The sequence below is a fragment of the Muscardinus avellanarius genome, assembly GCF_963383645.1.
Source record: "Muscardinus avellanarius genome assembly, chromosome: 2".
Classification (NCBI taxonomy): domain Eukaryota; kingdom Metazoa; phylum Chordata; class Mammalia; order Rodentia; family Gliridae; genus Muscardinus; species Muscardinus avellanarius.
The window spans coordinates 167,129,147-167,150,013 of NC_137787.1; the positions used below are offsets into that span (position 1 = coordinate 167,129,147).

The 20,867-nt window shown below is 39.2% G+C and overlaps 1 protein-coding gene across 1 annotated transcript in view; it reads left to right on the plus strand.

Moving 5' to 3' along the window:
- The window catches only part of PIBF1 (progesterone immunomodulatory binding factor 1), a gene marked incomplete at both ends in the record, with an annotated part of 236,318 nt that overhangs the window by 120,014 nt on the left and 95,437 nt on the right, over window positions 1-20,867 (plus strand). Inside the window, 2 exons of the mRNA XM_080689517.1 lie at window positions 5,502-5,652; window positions 10,212-10,302. Of these exons, the coding sequence (XP_080545643.1) occupies window positions 5,502-5,652; window positions 10,212-10,302 (242 nt within the window). The remainder of the gene's footprint in view (window positions 1-5,501; window positions 5,653-10,211; window positions 10,303-20,867) is intronic.

Consider the following 20,867-nt stretch of genomic DNA (forward strand, 5'->3'; position numbering starts at 1 on the left):
GCCCTTTGCAACTCAGTGAGGCCATGTTTCAAAATAAAGAATAAAGAAGTCAGTCCTTAAATTTATTTTGGACAACACAAAAGCCAGAATAGCCAAAGTAATTTTCAGCAACAAGAACCATGCAGGAGGCATGACTTTATACTACAAAGCCATAGTAATAAAATAAAAAATAAAAAAAGCATGGTATTGGTACAGAAACGGACACATTGACCAATGTATCAGAATAGAAGACTCAAATCTATACGCTTACAGCCAATTAATTTTTGACATGGGGCCAAAAACATTCACTGGAAAAAAGATAACCTGCTCAACAAAACTGGTTAAGCATATGCTGAAAAATGGAAATAAACCCCACTTTCTCACCCTGTACAAGAGTCAATTCAAGATGGATCAAAGACTTGGAAATCAGACCAGAGACCTTGCAGCTCCTTGAAGAGAGCGCTTCAACACATTGGCACAAGTAAAAGCTTTCTCAACAAGACCCAAAAGGCACAAATTGCAATATATGGGATTTTTGTTTGTTTGTTTGTTTGTTTGTTTGTTTTTTTGGTGGTACTGGGGATGGAACCCAGAGGCTTTCTACCTCCGGGCTATACTCCCAGACGTTTTTTATACTTTATTTGGAAACAGGATCTCACTAAGTTGCTGAAAGCCTCACTAAGTAGCTGAGGCTGGCTTCGAACCCATGAGATCCTCCTGTCTCAGCCTCCCAAGCGCAGGGATTACAAGCGTGCGCCACCATGCCCGGCTTATGGGATTGTATTAAACTCAAGAGTTTCTGTACATCAAAGGACACTATCAAAAACCTCAACAGAAGCCAGGTCTGGGAGTATAACCCGGAGGTAGAAAGCCTCTGGGTTCCATAACACACACACAAAAAAAAAAAAAGAAAGAAAAAAAGAAAAGAAAAGAAAAAGAAAAATTCTCAATAGAGAGCTTACAGAATGGGAGAAAATTTTTGCCAAGTATTGCACTGATAGAGGGCTAATATCTAGAATATACAGAGAACTCAAGAAATTCACTGCCAAGAAAACAAATAACCCAATCAAAAAATGGGCAAGTGAAATAGACACTTCACAAAAGAAGAAATTCAAATGCCCAATAAATGTATAAAAAAGTTCAACATCATTAGCAATCAGAGAGATGCAAATCAAAACTACTGTGAGATTTCACCTAACTCCAATTAAAATGACATTCAAAAGACAACAACAAATTCTGACAAGGATGTGCAGAAGTGAAAACTCTGATACATTATTGGTAGGATTGCAGATGAGTGCTACCACTTTGGAAAACAGTGTAGAGGATCCTCAGAAGAATGGAAAGGAAACTACCGTATGATCTAACCATACCACTTCTGGGTGTCTAACCAAAAGAATGGAAACCAAACTACCAAACTAATGCATGCATAACTATGTTCATTGCCACACAATTTACAATTGCCAAAGTATGAAACCAGCCAAGATGTCCATCAACAGATGAAAGGATTACAAAACTATGGGATATGTAAACAATGGAATTTTATTCAGCCGTAAAAAAGAAGACAGTTACATCATTTGCAGGGAAATGGATGGATCAAGAGAACATTATGCTAAGTGAGATTAGTCAGTGACAAAAAGTAAAAAATAAAATACTCTCCTTAATATGTGGAAGCTAGGAAGAAAATGGGTCATAGGAGGAACTCTAGATGAAGAAGAAATCATAAAGGAGCAAATAAGGCAACCTAACTGAGAGGATGGGAGGGGGGAAGAGGCAAATTCCCTAATGTACATGATGTACATTCACAAACACATCAAAGTCAATCACTAAGCCAAACATAAGGAGGAGGGATGGGGAGGGAATGGGGTGGGGATTGGGTAAGGGCCAAATGAGTGATATGTGCACGTACTCCTCTGCCATCTTGTACCCCATTAAGATGTATGACAACAGTGCACCAATAAAAAAAGAAAAAATAATAATACCTTATGCAATATCCTGTCTTCAACATTTTAATTATCTTGTTAGATATCTGTTTCTGTAGTTTACCTTTGCATGGTAATTTTGTTGGAGGGAGTAGGGGACAGGTGAAAAAATATTAGATAGGCTGGGAATAGTCATTTAACTCTACCGATACTCTCTTTTGACAGAATTAATAAGTGTAATCAGCCACTGGATTCTTTATAATTTTTAAATTTATAGATTTTACCTCAATATAAACTCTCAACGTTGTTTCACTGAAGAGTGTTTTTTTTTATAATGTGTTACGAAGTTTCTAGAAATCAAATTCCCAGCCAGCAAGAATAAAGAAAAAATTATGTGAAAATAATGAATTTTGCTTTTCTAACCCAGTCAGACACACTAGAAATCGTCCTGTAAATATTATTCCTATGCTGATCTTTCTCCATCTCCAAAGGAGTGTATTTGAAGGATGAGGAATAATGTTTTGTTTTCTCTGGAGGCAAGATTTATTAAATATTGAAGGAAATTACATGGAATGAGTTAAGAAAAATTAAATTGTAATTTTTGCTTGTTAAGAACTGTACCTAATTTCTCCTGTATCTTCTGTATGTTCTTCCACATCACAGAAGGTGCACAATCATACAGAGAAGTGAGGTGATCTTCATGCCATTAAAGAAATAAGTTCTCTTCAGAAGAGTTTGATTGCAGAGAATTCAGGATAACTAAATCACTGGAGCTCTGTTCTGCAAGCTCCTTCATGCAAAGTGTTCATAATTGTATTTCTTATGGTACCGTATGTTCAACACTGTGTTCTAGGCACTCTGCTAGGCCCTCTAAATTTATCATTTTATTTAATCCTTCCAACAGTGTTTTAAGGCAGGCCTAGGAAGAATAAGTAATTGCCTAAAATCACAACTACTAATTGTCAAAGCCGTATAGAAATCCAAATCTTTCTGGCTCCAAATCATGTTTTTAACCACCATATACTATGTTAGTAAGCCGTACCAATAAATAGATCTCCAAACCTCCTAGATAATTGGAATTTTCTTTAAGCATTAAAACATCCCTTTGTCACTGGATATGTCTTTTTCAGCTAATTCATTGTTTTGATCATAGCAATTCCCTTAGTGAGTTGCCATTGAAACATAAGATTCTTTTGTTGTTCTGTGAAAATGACTTTAATTTCTATGACTTTTGAATCTTTTTTTTTTTTTTTTGAAACAGGGTCTCTTAAGCCTGTGAGGCTGGCTTTGAACCTGCGTGATCCTCCTGTCCCCACCTCCCAAGCGTGGGGATTACAAGCGTGCGCCACCACACCCGGCAAATTTTTTTTTTTTTTTTCAGTACTGGGGATGGAACCCAGGGGCATTCTACCTCTGAGCTACACCCCAGCCCTATTTTTTATTCTTTATTTTGAAATAGGGTCTCACTAAGTTGCAAAGGGCCTCACTAAGTAGTAGTAGAAGAGCCGGGCGTGGTGGCACACGCTTGTAATCCCAGCATTCGGGAGGCTGAGACCAGAGGATCGCGGTTCACGGACAGCCTCAGCTACTTAGTGAGGCCCTCTGCAACTCAGTGAGACCCGGTTTCAAAATAAAGAATAAAAAATAGGGCAGGGGGTGTAGCTCGGAGGTCGAATGCCCCTGGGTTCCATCCCCAGACCCGCAAAAGAAAAAAAGAAAAAAAAAAAGTAGTAGTAGAGGAGGATATCTGCAAACCATAATCCTCCTGTCTCAGCCTCCCAAATGCTGGGATTACAAGTGTGCGCCACCACGCCGGGCTCTCTATTTTTAATATTTTTTAATCCTTCTCCCCCCCCCCTTGGTACTGGGCATTTTGCCTTTGAGCTACACCCCGAGCCCTTTTTCTTTTTCTTTTCTTCTTTTCTTATTTACTTAGTTAGATGGTGCTCATGATCAAACCCAAGAGTATTCTACCTCCAAGCTATACCCCCAGCTCTTTTTATTTTTTGTTTTTAAATGGCCTTGCCAGGTTCTGAGGGCTTTAGCTAGGTTGCTGATGCTAGCCATAAACCTGAGATCCTCCTGTCTCAGCCTCCTAAGAACTGAAATTGCAGGTGAGCACCATCACACCCAGCTTATTCTTCTTACCTTTACAAAGGCATTTTCTGACCCTGCCCCAAGCAGTATTTTACATTTACCTTTTGCTGTGAACTTATTTCTGTTCAGGAAATAAAAAATGTTACTAAAACCATGGAAAGGATTAAGCCCTTACAGAAAACCGAAGGACTTACCATGATTATTTTGTTTTTACAGAGTTTAGTAAGCTTCTCTCAAATTCCTGTTTTTGTCAGATAAGTAAAATCCAGGTAGATGTGGCATTGCTTACTTTTTTGGTTTCTTTCTCTCTTCCTTTCTTTCTTTCTTTCTTTCTTTCTTTCTTTCTTTCTTTCTTTCTTTCTTCTTGTGTGGTACTGGGAATGGAACCAAGGGTCTTTCTACCTCCAGGCTACACTCCCAGACCTATATTTTTTTTATATTTTATTTGCTTTTGTGTATGTGTGGTACTGAGGATGGAACCCAGGGACATTCAACCTCCAAGCTACACCCCCAGCCCTATTTTTCATTCTTTATTTTGAAACAGGGTCTCACTGAGTTGAAAAAGGCCTCACTAAGTAGTTGCTGAAGCTATCCTTAAACAGCGATCTTCCTCTCTCAGCCCCCCAAATGCTGGCATTACAAGCGTGTGCCACCACACCCGGCTTATATTTTATTCGGAAGCAGGATCTCACCAAGTTGCTGAGCGCTCACTAAGTAGCTGAATCTGGCTTCGAACCTGAGCGATCCTCCTGTCTCAGACTCCCAAATACTGAGATTACCAGCATGCACCACCATGCCTGGCTGACTTTTTTTTTTTTTAACTGGGGATTGAACCCAGGGACATTCTACCTCCAAGCTATAACCCCCAGCCCTAGTTTTTATTCTTTATTTTGAAACAGGGTCTCACTAAGTAGCTGGCTGCAAACCTGCAGTCCTCCTGTCACTGCCTCCCAAGTACTGGGTTTACAAGCGTGTGGCACCAACCCTAGCATCTGCTTTTTTTTTTTTTTTAATTCTCACACACAAATGCTAATCTTACTCCTCCAACTATTTGTAAGTTTCTAATTCACTTTTTATTCAACTTATATAGAAGCATAAATTACTTCTTAATTTTTATTTTAAAGCAATTTACTTTACTTTAGAAATAATAACACTTCCCCAATCATCTCAATTAGACTACATTCTGTTAATAATAGTAGAAAAGAGAAAAGGCAGAGTGTGATGCCACACGCTTGTAATCCTGGCTACTTGGCAAGCTGAGACAGAAGGATTGCAGGTTGGGGGACAACCTCAGCAAATATGATACTATTCAATCTAGCGAGATCCTATTTAGAAATAAAAATAAATAGGGTGGGAGTATAGCTCAGAGGTAGAATGTCCCTGGGTTCAATTCCCAGTGCTACAGAAAATAAATAAAAGAGAGAAAAAGCTGAATATTCATCAGGTTTTTGTCTTGTGAACTTACTTCTTCTCTGAACCTATGTAATTCTTTTCTTCCACTATTAGGTTTTAACTAAAGAATTTTATAGTCTCCAAGCCTCTTCTGAAAAACGCATTACTGAACTTCAGGCACAGAACTCTGAGCACCAGGCAAGGCTAGACATTTATGAGAAGCTGGAAAAAGAGCTCGATGAAATAATAATGCAAACTGCAGAAAGTAAGTCTCCTTACCCCTCCCCCCTTACACACTCACACACACCCATGCTCATTCATGTCTTCTTGCAACCTGGCATCTTTTTAAAAAACCACATTGCTATAGTTCTTTAAAATATAACTGATGACCATATTTTGAAGGATATTTCATATTTTAAATGTTAATTCACATTACTTTTCAACACTTGAAGTTTAAAAAGAAATAGGTTAACTATCATAGATTTTACTCAGTAACACTCTGCTAGGGACAAGGGATATGGAGTTCATAGAAAAATGTCATGTTCATCCAGGCGTGGTGGCGCACGCTTGTAATCCCCGCGCTTGGGAGGCTGAGACAGGAGGATCGCACAGGTTCGAAGCCAGCCTCAGCTACTTAGTGAGGCTCTCAGCAACTTAGTGAGACCCTGTTTCAAAATAAAATATAAATAGTGCTGGGAGTATAGCCCAGAGGTAGAAAGCCTCTGGGTTCCACCCCCAGTACTACCAAGGAAAAAAAAAAGAAAAATATCATGTTCTTTTAAAGGTTTCTAGTCTATTCTACTGGAGAAGCAAACTTTTTTTTTTCTTTTTTTGCAGTACTGGGGATGGAACCCAGGGGCATTCTACCTCTGAGCTACACCCCAGCCCTATTTCTTTCTTTCTTTCTTTCTCTCTTTTTTTTTTTTTTTTTTTTGGTGGTACTGGGGTTCCTGGAAGCCCTTTTACACTCTGGGCTACACTCCCAGACCTATTTTTACATTTTTATTTGGAAACAGGGTCTCCTAAGCCAGCGCGCAGGGCTGGCTTCGAACCTGCGTGATCCTCCTGTCTCTGCCTCCCAAGCGCGGGGATTACAAGCATGCGCCACCACGCCCGGCTATTTCTTATTCTTTATTTTGAAACAGGGTCTCACTGAGTTGCAAAGGGACTCATAAGTAGCTGAGGCTGGCCGTGAACCGCGATCCTCCTGTCTCAGCCTCCCGAATGCTGGGATTACAAGCGTGTGTCACCACGCCCTGCTGGAAAAGCAAACATTAATTTTTAAAAAAAAGTTGTGAGATAGATGTTGTAAGCAAGTGATATGCAGTTCTTTGTGGAAATGCAAAAGAGATCATGAGTTAATTTCACTTTGCAGGTGAGAACTAAGGCAGGAGGTGACATTTGAATGAATCTAGAAGGACAAATGGAATTCACTGGATGTTTTTTGTTGTAGTCTTTCACCTCTAATTTCTCTTTTTTTCTGTTTGTCCTTTTGCTTATGCTGTCTTCTTTGTCTCTAATTGTAAAAAATATTTAAAATGGACATTTCACTGTTGGCTGTATTGTTTGCTACAGTATATTATTTGAGTTCAAAAGTAAAAACTTACTGGCATTCTTATAAAAGGGGTTTTAAACTTAAGTTGAAATGAATCTAGGTAATATTCTAAATATTTAGGGTCAGCCAGGCATGGTGGCGCACACTTGTAATCCCTGTGCTTGGGAGGCTGAGACAGGAGGATCCCACAGGTTCGAAGCCAGCCTCAGCTACTTAGTGAGGCTCTCAACAACTTAGTGAGACCCTGTTTCCAAATAAAATAGAAAATAGGTCTGGGAGTATAGCCCGGAGGTAGAAAGCCTCTGGGTTCTACCCCCAATACCACCAAAATTAAATAAATAAATAAATAAATAAATAAATAAATAAATAATTTAGGGTCAATCTTCATGTAAAGATTTTTAGGAAAAGTTTAATGTTATTCTTGTTATTATCTTATTTTCTATTTTGTGTGTGTGTGTGTGTGTGTGTTACTGGGGATGGAACCCAGGGGCATTTAACCTCCAAGCTATACCCCAGCCCTATTTTTTATTCTTTATTTTAAAACAGGGTCTCACTGGGTTGCAAAGGGCCTCACTAAGTAGCTGAAGCTGTCCGCAACCCATGATCCTCTTGTCTCAACCTCCCAAATGCTGGGATTACAAGCATGTGCCACCACGCCTGGCTTCAAAAAGCAATTTTTTTTTAAGTGTCAAAAAGCACTAAATACTTAGGAATCAGTTTAGCCAAAAAAGTACGCAAAAGATTGCTAAGAATTTAAATAATTTCTCCAAAATCAAAAAGTGTATTTTTAATGCTATAAATTCAATTTTCCCCATCACAATGCCAGCAAGCTCTGTGTGGGGGGGGTTGGGGGGGGTCCTGGGGGTGGAACCCCGGGGCTTTTCTACCTCCAGGCTATACTCCCAGACCCATTATATACTTCATTTGGAAACAAGGTCTCACTTGTTTCCAAATGAAGAGAGCCTCACTAAGTAGCTGAGGCTGGCCTTAAACCTGTGCTCCTTCTACCTCAGGCTTCCGAATACTGAGATTACAAGTGTGGACCATCATGCCCAGCTTAAACTTTTCATTGTAAAATGTTAACCTGTTATTTCTAGGCATGGAGGTTTACTCCTGTAATTGCACCATTTCTGAAGGCTAAGGCAGAAGGATCACAAGTTCATGGCCAGCCTGGGTAACTTAGATCCTATCTCAAAAAAAAATAAAGGACTCGGCAGCCAGGCACAGTGGTGTACCTGTAATACCAGTACTTGGTAGGCTGAGACAGGAAGATCACAGGTTTGAGGCCAGCCTCATCAATTTAGCAAGAACCTGTTTCAAAATAAAGAGGTAAACCAGGCTTTTGGTACCTGCCTGTCATCCCAGTTCTTAAACCCAGTTCTTGGGAAGCTGAGACAAGAGGAATTACCGGTTCAAGGACAGCCTCAGCAAATAGTAAGACTCTCTTCAACCTAGCAAGAACCTGTTTCAAAATAAGAAATAGAATCAGGCTGAGAATATAGCCTGGCAGTAGAAGGCTCCTGAATTCCACCCCTAATACCACACAAAAAATAAAAATAAAAAGGAATAGCTGGGCATGATGGATTGTACCTGTAATCCCAGTGATTAGGAGGCTGAGACTGGAGGATCACAGGTTCCAGGATAGCCTCAGCAATAGTGAGACTCTCAACCACTGAGTGAGACCCTGTTTCAAAAGAAAAAATAAGGTTGGGGGAGAGCTCGGAGATAAAAAAAAAAAAAAAAAAAATCCCTAGGTTCAATCTCCAGTATAACAAAAAAATTAAAATAAATAAATGAAAAAAGCTAGGAAGGTAACTCAGAGATGGAATGCCCCTGGATTCAACACACACACGCACGCATGCACGCATACACACGGTATTAACCTGTTAGTTAAAATTCCTTTTTAGGAATAGTGTGGCAATAACAGTATTTAGAAATGAATTCTTATTCCAGAAATTTTTTGCATTTGTAAAATTAAGTCTGTGAATACATGGTTTAGGATTGCACATTTTCTTTATAGAGCAGCCTACTTAAGTGTATAATTTCATTATTATGTTAAAGTACAAGTTATTCTGATAGAATAACATCTTTCCTAATCAAAAAGTCATTTCTCAAGAAGAGAATTAATATGATCATTATTTGTCATATTTCACAACATATATTTCATTCCCTTTGAATCCTTCAGAATAACACATTTGTGTTACAGTGCTTTATAGAAAATTTAATATGTCATATAGTATTATTTCTAAGGCTTTCTTTTTTTTTTTTTTTTTTTTTTTGCAGAACTGGGAATTGAACCTAGAGGTATTCTACCTCTGAGCTACACCCCCAGTCCTAGTTTTTAATTCTTTATTTTGAAACAGAGTCTCACTAAGTTGTAGAAGGCCTCAGTAAGTAGATGAGGCTGGCTGCAAACCTGCGATCCTCCTGTCTCAGCCTCCCAAGTACTGGGATTACAAGCGCACCACCACACCTGGCTTCTAAGGCCTTCTAAAGCAAAACAAACTCAAGCAAGAATATATTTTAAAAAATATACTTCACGCCAGGTGTGGTGGCGCACGCTTGTAATCCCCATGCTTGGGAGGCAGAGACAGGAGGATCGCGCAGGTTCGAAGCCAGCCACGGTGGTTTAAGAGACCCTGTTTCCAAAAATAAAAAATAGGTCTAGGAGTGTAGCCTGGAGGTAGAAGGGCTTCCAGGAGCACCAGTACCTCCAAAAAACAAAAAAAAAAAAAAAAGAAAAGAAACTACTAGTTGCAGTTATACTTTGCCAGGCGTGGTGGCACACGCTTTTAATCCCCGCCCTTGGGAGGCTGAGACAGGAGGATCACACAGGTTCAAAACCAGCCTCAGCTACCACTCAGTGAGTGAGGCTCTCAACAACCTAGTGAGACCCTGTTTCTAAATAAAATATAAAATAGGTCTGGGAATATAGCCCAGAGGTAGAAAAGCTCCTGGGTTCCACCTCCAGTACCACCACCAAAAAAAAAAAAAAAAAAAAAAAAAAAAAAAAATATATATATATATATATATATATATATATATATATATATATATATATATATATTTCAACTTCCACATAGGCTGAGATTATGCCTTAGCCCTTTTCAATGTTCTTATGCTCCCTAATTCATTATTATAACCACTTTTTATACTTTTATGGTGAAATTCAAAGTGATTTATAACCTCTTTTACTTTCACCTCTGCCAGTAAAAAAAAAAAATGAGGAGAAGTTGTTATTTCACATCCCACGCTTCAATGTCTTTCAGTTGAGAATGAAGAGGAGGCTGAGCGGATTCTGTATTCCTATGGCTATGGTGCTAATGTTCCCACGACAGCCAAAAGACGACTGAAGCAAAGGTAAAATCAATGTGTGTTTATCTTATCTACTTCAGCTGAAAGTAATTATACTGAGCCTCTTGATAATGTGCTGAGCTGAATGGCAAAGTAAAGTTACCGTATTCTTAGTATACATAAATATTAAATTGCTCACAAAATGAAATACAGTATAATCATGCATTTCATATATATTTAAGTGAGTTTAATGGTTGACAGAAGTGTACATTAAAATTTTCATACAATTAGAGTCAGTGATAAGGATGCCATTTCTAGTTTCACATTAATTTTAGATAAGTACAGATGCTTGGTAGCAATAAATTTCATGTTAGAACTGATTAATTATGCTTCCCTTTTTTCTGTATCTCTTGTTCTTTATTCACCAGCCTACATTCCTTGAGAGAAAGAGAGTGATAAGGAGATACATGTGTGTCTATATATACATAAGTATATATATATATATATATATATATAATTTAAATATTATATATAATATTAAATAAAATTATAAAAGGCTCTGTAAAGACCAAGAAGATTTTTGGAATATCTACTAGTTATCTGGCATATACTATTAAAGAGTACACTAATAGAGCCTAGCATGGTGGCATTCAGCCTCCCAGTACTTGGGAGGATGAGACAGGAGGATTGCAGGTTCAAAGCCAGCCTTAGCAACTTAGGAAGCTCTCAACACTTTAGTGAGACCTTCTTTCCAAATAAAAAGGGCTGGTTGTGTGTGTAGCTCAGAGGTAGAATGCCTCCAGGTTCAAGCTCAAAAAAAAAAAAAAACAAAAAAAAAAACAAAAAAAAAAACCTAGGCCTGGCATGGTGGCGCACGTAATCCCAGCATTTGGGAGGCAGAGACCAGAGGATCTGGGTTTGCGGACAGCCTCATCTACTTAGGCCCTTCGCAACTCAATGAGACCCTGTTTAAAAATATTAAAAGACTGAAAAAGTAGTGCTGGGGGTGTAGCTCAGAGGTAGAATGACCCTGGGTTCCATCCGTGGTACTACCAAAAAAACTAACAGAAAATGGCACTTATATGCATCAGTTGTCTAGTTGATCTGATTTTTATTCTTTTTTCCTTAATCCTGTTTTGCAAAAACATCTCCATCTCAGTGCTTTGTTTGCAACCACACCAAATCTGAATGTTTCTGCCAGTCTTCCAAGCCCCTCCACAATGTGGCCCCACCGCACTATTCTTATTCACCTTTCTACCCAGAATGAAGTAGGTGTGTCTCTGCCTATAAACACTTCTTGCCTCTAGAGCACAGGAAAGCAGCGCACTTTCTCACGGGCTGTCACTTCCCTGTCATTCTCCATCTGGATGCAAAGCCCTTGGAGGGCAGCAGCTGCGTCCACTTTGTCCTGTGTCAGCCTCGCTCACGGCAGGCTGCCTGGTGGACTTGTTTCTTCATCTGGGGTTTTGTGGATTCAAAGCCTCTTCTGTGTCTGCTATTTTTTATATAGACATTCCAAAATGAGTAAAAACCAATCCATCTTACGTTGATGCTTTGTAGGAACTTTGAAGTAACAGCCCAGAAAACAAAATGTCTTTCCGGCTACTAAAGTGATATAAGATATAGAATACGTTATAGGAAGTAACAAAAGAATGCTTAGAACTTATGCCTCTTATTGGTTATACTAATTACCTGCCAAATTTAGATCAAAGATAGATGAATGGAAAACACTGATTTATAGCTAAAATGGTTAATTCTGGTGAAATTAAGGTCTATCTAAATCATGTACTAGCTTTTTTTTTTTTTTTTTTTTTTTTTTGAGGTACTAGAGATTGAACCCAAGGGCATTCTACCTCCAATCTATAACACCCCTCCTCCCAGCCCTATCTTTTATTCTTTATTTTGAAACAGGGTCTCACTAAGTTGCAAAAAGACCTCACTAAGTAGATGAGGCCGGCCACAAACCTGCAATTTTCCTGTCTTGGCCTCCCAAGTACTGGGATTGCAAGCGTGCAGCACCATGCCCAACTAGCTGTTTCTAAATATTTGAGAAATTTTTTTGTAGTCTTATCCCTTCCTGATTTTTCAAAAAGCTATTATGAGTAAACTATGATTTTTTTTTTGGGGGGGGGGGTCGGGTCTGGGGATGGAACCCAGAGGCATTTGACCCCCGAGCTACACTCCTGCCCAATTTTTTATTCTTTATTTTGAAACAGGGTCTCACTGAGTTGTGAAGGGCCTCACTAAGGAGCTGAGGCTGTCCGCGAACCGCGATCCTCCTGTCTCAACCTCCCAAATGCTGGGATTACAAGCGTGCGCCACCAAGCCCGGCTTATTTTTAAATTTTAAATGTTTTTTTTTTCTTATCTGTGTGTGTGTGTATTACGGTGGAGGATACTGGTAATTAACCCAGGGGAGTTCTACCACAGAGCTAAACTCCCAGCCCGTGTGTGTGTGTGTGTGTGTGTTACTGAGGACTAAACTCAGGGCATTCTACCTCTGAGCTAGACCGTAGTCCTATTTCTTTTATTTTTTTTTTTTATTTTTTTTTACTGTTTATTCTGAAGCAGTCTTACTAAGTTATGGAGAGCCTTGCTAAGTTTCTGAGACTAGCTGCAAACCTGTGATCTTCTGGTCTCAGCCTCCCAAATACAGGATTACACGTATGCACTATCTCCATTTTATTTTTTTTTTATTTACTTACTTATTTATTTTTGGTACTGGGGATTGAACCCAGAAACATTCTACCTCCAAGCTACACCCCCAGCCGTCTTTAATTTTTACTTTGAAACAGGGTCTTGCTAGATTGAAGAGAGGCGCACTACTTGTTGAGGCTGTTCTCAAGCCCGCAAGCCTCCTGTCTCAGCCTCCCAAGTTCTAGGATTACAGTTTTTAAATATTTCCAGTGTTGCCTAGGGAAGAATAGAAGCAAAGTTTCATGGATGAGAGACTTCTTTATCAGCATAAAATCATAGGTAAACTACTGAAAATTAAAGCTTCATGGAAAAACTCCATTCTCTTCTCTAGTTTAACATTTGAATCCTTCAAACAAATCTTCGTTGTGAAAAAAAATTTGTTGTTGTAAACTTTCTTTAGCCCAAATACTGAGTTCCTCTGAAATTGGAAATGACTATTGCTATTACACCTTACTATTTTTTAAAGTGTTTCCATAAACAAAAGTTGAGTATTTTCATATTTAAAGATCTCAAGAACCACAACTGAATCATATCCCAAATAATCTTAACTGTCCAAATATTTCTAAAGATTCTATCACTGAGCTATCTGTGTGCCTTGAACAAGTGCCTAATGGGTGTGCTATTAATACCTCTTGCCAGCTGGTGCCAGGCATTCTTCTCATGGTGAGCCAGAGGGTTATTTTGAGGAAGTGCTTCTCAGGTCATCTAAACTGAGGGAAGGGAAAGTAAGTCAAGATAGCAATGAGAACTTTTACACATTCCTACACCCATTCATTCACCAACTTTTATTGAGTTCCTACTGTATGCACAAAATTGACCAGTGGCACAGAAGAGTCTGGCTTAGGGTCTGATACATTTCTGAAGTTTGCAAGTCCATATTTGATTTCTCTTTCTTTCTTTCTTTCTTTCTTTCTTTCTTTCTTTCTTTCTTTCTTTCTTTCTTTCTTTCGGTACTGGGGATTGAACCCAAGGGTATTCTACCTCCAAGCTACACCCCCAGCCCTTTATTTTGAAACAGGGTCTCACTAAGTAGCAGAGGGCCTCACTAAGTAGCTGAGAACCTGCGATCCTCCTGTCTCAGCCTCTCAAGTACAAGAATTACAAGCATGTGCCACCACGCCCAGCCTGTATTTGATTTCTCAAGGGATAGTTGCAAAGAAGGCAATGGTTTTGTGCTTTAAGTTTACCTAAGACAAAAGCAGAAGCCTTTGAGAGAATCTATACTGGGTCCTTGGTGTTTGAAATTAAAGCAATGGAGACTTAAGGTTAATTACAGAATGACACAGTCAGAACAGTAAATGAAGCATTTGCATAATAAAGTTCTCAGTATACAACAGTCTATACCAAAATATATTAAAATTTCAAGGAACTTCATTCCCAACTACTATACCATATATTCTCCTTATACTGAATTTTATTTTTTTATATTTATTTATTTATTTATTTATTTATTTATTTATTTATTTATTTTTGGTGGTGCTGGGGTTCCTGGAAGCCCTTCTACCTCCGGGCTACACTCCCAGACCTATTTTATATTTTTGAAACAGGGTCTCTTACGCCAGCGCGGCTAGCTTCGAACCTGCGCGATCCTCCTGTCTCCGCCTCCCAAGCGCGGGGATTACAAGCGTGCGCCACCACGCCCAGCCCTGAATTTTATTTAAAATCTCATATGCACCCAAATGTTACGGTACAGACCTATAATTCCAGTACTTGGGATGCTGAGAAAGGAGAATCTCAGGTTCAAGGCCGGTGTATGGTAACTTAGCAAGACCCTGTTGCAAAATAAAATAAAGTAAGTAAGACTAGGAGTAGAGCTTAGAGGTAGAAACCCTGTGGGTTCAATTCTGAGTAATACACACACACATACACACACACACACACACACACACACACACACACACACACACACTTATCCATTAGCCTGAATTCATTATTTTAGAGTAACACAGAATTCGGTATTTTAGAGTGTATCTCTCTGGTAAACCTAGAAAGATTTTTATATGAGCTTTTTACATGTTTTTTTTTTTTTTAATAAAGTTAGGAAAATTACTGGTAATTCCACACTCCAAAATAAACATTGAAAATGTTATACATTTTTTTTTTTTTTTGGCACTACTGGGGATTGAGCCCAGGAGCATTCTACCTTTGAGCTATGCCCCCAGCCTTATTTTATATTAATTATTTTAAACAAGGTCTCACTAAGTTGCAGAGAGCCTCACTAAGGAGCTGAGGCTGGCCATGAACCTGTAATCCTTTTGTCTCAGCTTCTCAAGTACTGGGATTACAACCATGTGCCACCAGGTGTGGCAAATTTTATTACATATTTAAGATATTGTGTAGTATTGTAGTTTTGGGGGGTTGTTTTGTTTTTGTTTTGTTTGGGGTTTTTTTTTTTCCAATACTAGGTACTGAGCCCAAAGGCACTCTACCGCTGAGAAACATCCCCAACCCTTTTAATTTTTTATTTTGAGATAGTCTTGCTAAGTCACCCAGGCTGGTCTCAACTTTGTAATTCTCCTGCCTTAGCCTCCTGAATAAATGAAAGTACAGGCATGCACCTAGCCAATCTTTTCTCTTAGCATTTCATCCTGAACATTTTCTCATCAATGATAGTACTCAGAAAAGATCATTGTTAGCCGGGCGTGGTGGCGCACGCTTGTAATCCCCGCGCTTGGGAGGCTGAGACAGGAGGATCACACGGGTTCCAAGCCAGCCTCAGCTACTTAGTGAGGCTCTCAGCAACTTAGTGAGACCCTGTTTCCAAATAAAATATAAAAAATAGGTCTGGGAGCATAGCCCGGGGGTAGAAAGCCTCTGGGTTCCACCCTAGTACCACCAAAAAAAAAAAAAAGATCATTGCTAATGGTTAGCCAAAACTTTAACTTTTACGACTTCTTTTATTTTTAATGCTATATTAGTTAATAAATTGGCTAACCAAGAAAAAAATCTCATTAGTTGCCTATATTTACCCAAGGTGTATTATGAAATTAAAATGAAAAAGTAGATGTGAAGTTTATTATATAATCCCTGACATAGAATAGATGATCAGTAAATGCTAAATAGTTACATCAAGTGATATGTTCTTAAATTGATTGTAGTTAACTTTAGAGGAAAAGTTATGGTTCCAAAACCTTTCACTAGGCACAATTTGAATATTCTTGTAAAACAATTTTTAAAAAAAAATTAATAATGCTCTTAAGATACATAAAATATGGGGTAAACCCAGTTTTGAGATTCACTTTCTTTGATATCAATTTTCAAGATATAATACTAGAGTCGGTTTCCTATAAAATAGTTGCATAACTAGTTTATCTAATTTGAAAAATAACTCCCACACTGGTAACATACTCCAGTCACAACGATTCAGGAGACTGTGGCAAGAGAATTGAAAGCTTGGGGCCTGGCTGGACAATTAAGGGAAACCGTCTCTCAAAATAAAAAGGGTTAGGCATATAGTTCACCTATCTAGCACCCACAGGTTCAAATCCTAGTACCAATATAAGAAAAGAACTTCCCAAAATTTCTTGCACATTATAATTATAAAATAAGATAACTCACGTTTTGAAGTTTCATAAATAATAGATAACTGTTGAGAGGCTGAGATAGGAGAATCACACGTTTGAGGCCAGTGTTTACTGCACATTCTGGGTTTGTCTGGTTGGTTGTTGATTTGGGAGGGGGGAATGGAACCCAAGGGCATTCTACCTCTGAACTACCACCCCCAGCCCAGTTTTATTATTTTTATTTCAAAACAGGGTTTCTCTAGTTTGATGAGAGTCTCACTACTTGCGGAAACTGTCCTTGAACCTGCAGTTCTCCTGTTTCAGTCCCCCAAGTTCTGGGATAACAGACGTGGGCCACCATCCCCAGCATAAGATTCTGATTCAAAATAAAATAGGGTTGGAGAGCCGGGCATGGTGGCGCACGCTTGTAATCCCCGCGCTTGGGAGGCAGAGACAGGAGGATCGCGCAGGTTCAAAGCCAGCCGCGCGCGCTGGCTTAGGAGACCCTGTTTCCAAATAAAAATTTAAAAATAGGTCTGGGAGTGTAGCCCGGAGGTAGAAGGGCTTCCAGGAACCCCACTACCACCAAAAATAAATTAATTAATTAAATAAAATTAAAAAATAGGGTTGGCGATGTAGCTCAGAAGTAGAATTTCTCTGGATTCACTTCCCAGAATGGGGAAAGAAAAAAAAAACTCTCTTTATGGGACACAATTGCAGAAAGTTAGAAGGGCTTATACAGTGAGAATACATTAAAATAAAACAGGCTCTTCTCGACTTGACTAAACTTGAAAATCTGAAGTCATGTTTTTGCTTCAGTAGTGACTGTTTTGAAAATAGCAAACAAGATTTTCTGGTTACGCGTTTTGGTTGTGCTGCCGCGAATGGGTGTCACCCAGGCATGAACATGGACTCAGTGTGTGCCTCTCTATTTGTTCTGGCTGATCTAAATGTTTGGAGACATGTCTGAAAGTTTTTAAACCTTTCAGATTGTAATTTACTGCTTACTCTAGACCTTTCGTTTTTGTTTCTATCTAGTTTCATATCGAGATTTAAGTTGACACTTTCACAAGTGCACATTCACAACAGAGGAAAGAATCAAGCAAGGAAAACTGGCAATTTTTTTTTTTTTTTCACAGTGCTGGAGATGTAACCCAGAGACATTCTACTCCGAGCTACAATCCCAGCCTTATTTTTTATTCTTTATTTGAAACAGGGTCTCACTGGCTTGCAAAGGGCCTCACTAAGTAGCTGAGACTGTCCTCAAGCCACCATCCTCCTGTCTCAGCCTCCCAAATGCTGGGATTACAAGCGTGCGCCACCACGCCCCGCAGAAACTGGCACATTTTTATTCATACTGGAAATTTGTTTTTTCTTCTCCTTGATGCTCCTGTATATGAGTTCTCACCTTTGTACCAGAGGAAGTCATACTTATTTCATTTGAATTGGTTTTAGGAATTGTCCTTTAAAAAGGACTGTTCCAGTTGTGATCAATTTGAAAGTATAAACCTACAGAAGAAAATCTTATGCCAGAAAATATGAGACCACTATGTAGTCCTTGGTCATTTCTAATTGAACTGGTAGCAGAAAGACCAACATGAAACTTTCTGAAACTACTGGCACATGTGCCCCCCCTTTTTTAATGCTAGCATTGAACCCAGAGGCATTCTACCTCCACACTGCACCCCCAGAACATTTTATTTATTTGTTTGTTTGTTTGTTTGTTTATTTATTTATTTTTGAAACAAGGTCTCATTAAGTTTCTGAGAGCCTTGCAAAAAGTTGCTGAGGCTAGCTTCAAACCTGCAATCCTCATGTCTCAGCTCCCCAAGTACTGGGATTACAGGCATGTGCCACCATACCTAGCACATGTGCCCATTTTAAAAAACCTCTTCATGCCATGGTAATAGAGACAAAACTATGGTCTACTTACACTGAAAAAGATCAGACCCAATGCAATGGTGCACACCTATAATCCCAGCTACCCAGGAGACTGAGGCTGAAACCTGGCCAAATGGCAACACCCTGTCTCAAAAAACAAAATAGTAAATGAATAAATACAGTAATTTTAGTGTAGCCAGTTACTTATTTCAAACCAGGTAACTAATTAGCATGCCTCACACATAGTTGTTTGAAGTTTTGGTAATTGTAAGAGAACAGTATTGAATCCAGGACTGAAAACAGCGTCATCCAACTGAAACAGAGTGTCAACAGAGTGCCATTACCTTTGACATCTCAGATATACATAATGCTCCTCCATCTCCTCATTGGCTGGGCTGATACTATTATAAAACTGTGCATGGTAACGGGAAGTACTGACTGCCATTGGTAGCTCTGCAAGAAATAACCTTTATCTGAAAGTCAGGAATGGCTGAGAATGCTAGGAGAAAACACTTAGGGAAATAATTTTACCAGTAAGAGATGAAATTTTGCCGGGCATGGTGGCACATGCTTATAACACCAGCATTCAGGAGGCAGAAACCGAGGATCACGGTTTGCGGACAGCCTCAGCTACTTAGTGAGGCCCTTCGCAACTCAGTGAGACCCTGTTTCAAAAATAAGAAAGACTAAAAAAATAGGGCTGGGGATGTAGCTCAGAGGTAGAATGCCCCTGGATTCCATCCAGAGTACTACAAAAAAAAAGAAAGAAAGAGAGAGAGAGATGAAATTTTGGTTCAGTATTTAGACACGACACCATACACACTTGTGGTTTTAATTTCTAGTTGATATCCAACTTAATCTTGGTATAACTACAAATCATACAGCAATTAAAATTACAAAGAAGTATTATGTGTTGTACCCACTATAGTGTACCAATAGAGATCTTATAAAAGTATTGTTTTCTTGTGAATTTCAGTGCATCTATACCAAAAAATAACCTTTAGCAAGAGTCAACTTCCCTGACTCTATTTGTAGATACTCTATATAGAACTTGAATGGGGCTTGTTTTCATTATATGCGCACTGTGTTGAGACATCAACTCAGCTGTAGTTAAGCAATTCTTTCTTTGTCTCACTTTGAACTTCAACTAACTAAACATCCCTTTCGACTGCTAATATCCCAGATCTAAAAAGATCTACCCATCACACCAAATCACTGCCCTGAGCAGTATGCCACACTTATACATTTAAGAGGTCAAAATATTCAAGAGGTGAATTGGTGTCTGTGACACTCAACTTTTCCCTGAGACCTTGGTGAACATTTTTATTGCTAACTTGATGTTTAAAGGCCAAGCATTAGTTGTACTTTAGCAATGAGGTTCTGCAACTTTAAAATATGGTTTTTCTTTATTTATTTATTTATTTTTGGTGGTACTGGGGCTCCTGAAAGCCCTTCTATTTCCGGGCTACATTCCCAGACCTATTTTTTTTTAATTTTGGAAACAGGGTCTCTTAAGCCAGCGTGCCTGGCTTCGAACCTGCGCGATCCTTCTGTCTCCGCCTCCCAAGCGCAGGGATTACAAGGGTGCGCCACCACGCCCAGCTCAAATATGGTTTTTCTTTTTTTTTTTTTTTTTTGGTGGTACTGGGGTTCCTGGAAGCCCTTCTACCTCCGGGATACACTCCCAGACCTATTTTTTATACTTTTTTATTTGGAAACAGGGTCTCATAAGCCAGCGCGCGCGGCTGGCTTCGAACCTGCGCGATCCTCCTGTCTCCGCCTCCCAAGTGCGGGGATTACAAGCGTGCGCCACCACGCCCGGCCCAAATATGGTTTTTCTAAGATTGTATTCATTGGGACAAAATTCACTATCGCAAAATCCATCAAGAAGTGTGTATTGTGCATATTGTTTTCAACTCTCTTGTTAGAAGGAATAAGACCCCTGTTGTTAAACGAGTTTTGTTAAGGGAGAAAAGATTGGCACACATGAAAGAATATTTAAAAATACCCCCCAATTTTTAAGTTGGCTGTATCGTGTGCTAGACTACGTCAGTCAGAGGAATAGAGATGAATGAGGGCTATGGTGGTCAAAAACAGAAAATACAGAATTTGGTGGGAGGTTGTAATGAACACAGAAGCTGTGGAAGAACCGATATTGAGACTGGAAGACCAACAGAGCAGCGTGGAAGAAGCATTCAAAACAGAGCCAAGGGCATTATGGAAAATATGATAGCCTTGATTTTCTTTTTCTGTGTGTGTGTGTGTGTATGTGTGCATGTATTGTGTGAGTTACTAGAGACTGAACCCAGGGCCATGCTCTCTCTGAGCTACACCCCTAGTCCTATTTTATTTTATTTTATTTTTTTATTTTTATTTTTTGGTGGTACTGGGGTTCCTGGAAGCCCTTCTACCTCCGGGCTATACTCCCAGACCCATTTTATATTTTATTTGGAAACAGGGTCTCACTTAAGTTGTTGAGAGCCTCACTAAGTAGCTGAGGCTGGCTTTGAACCTACGCGATCCTCCTGTCTCTGCCTCCCAAGCGCAGGGA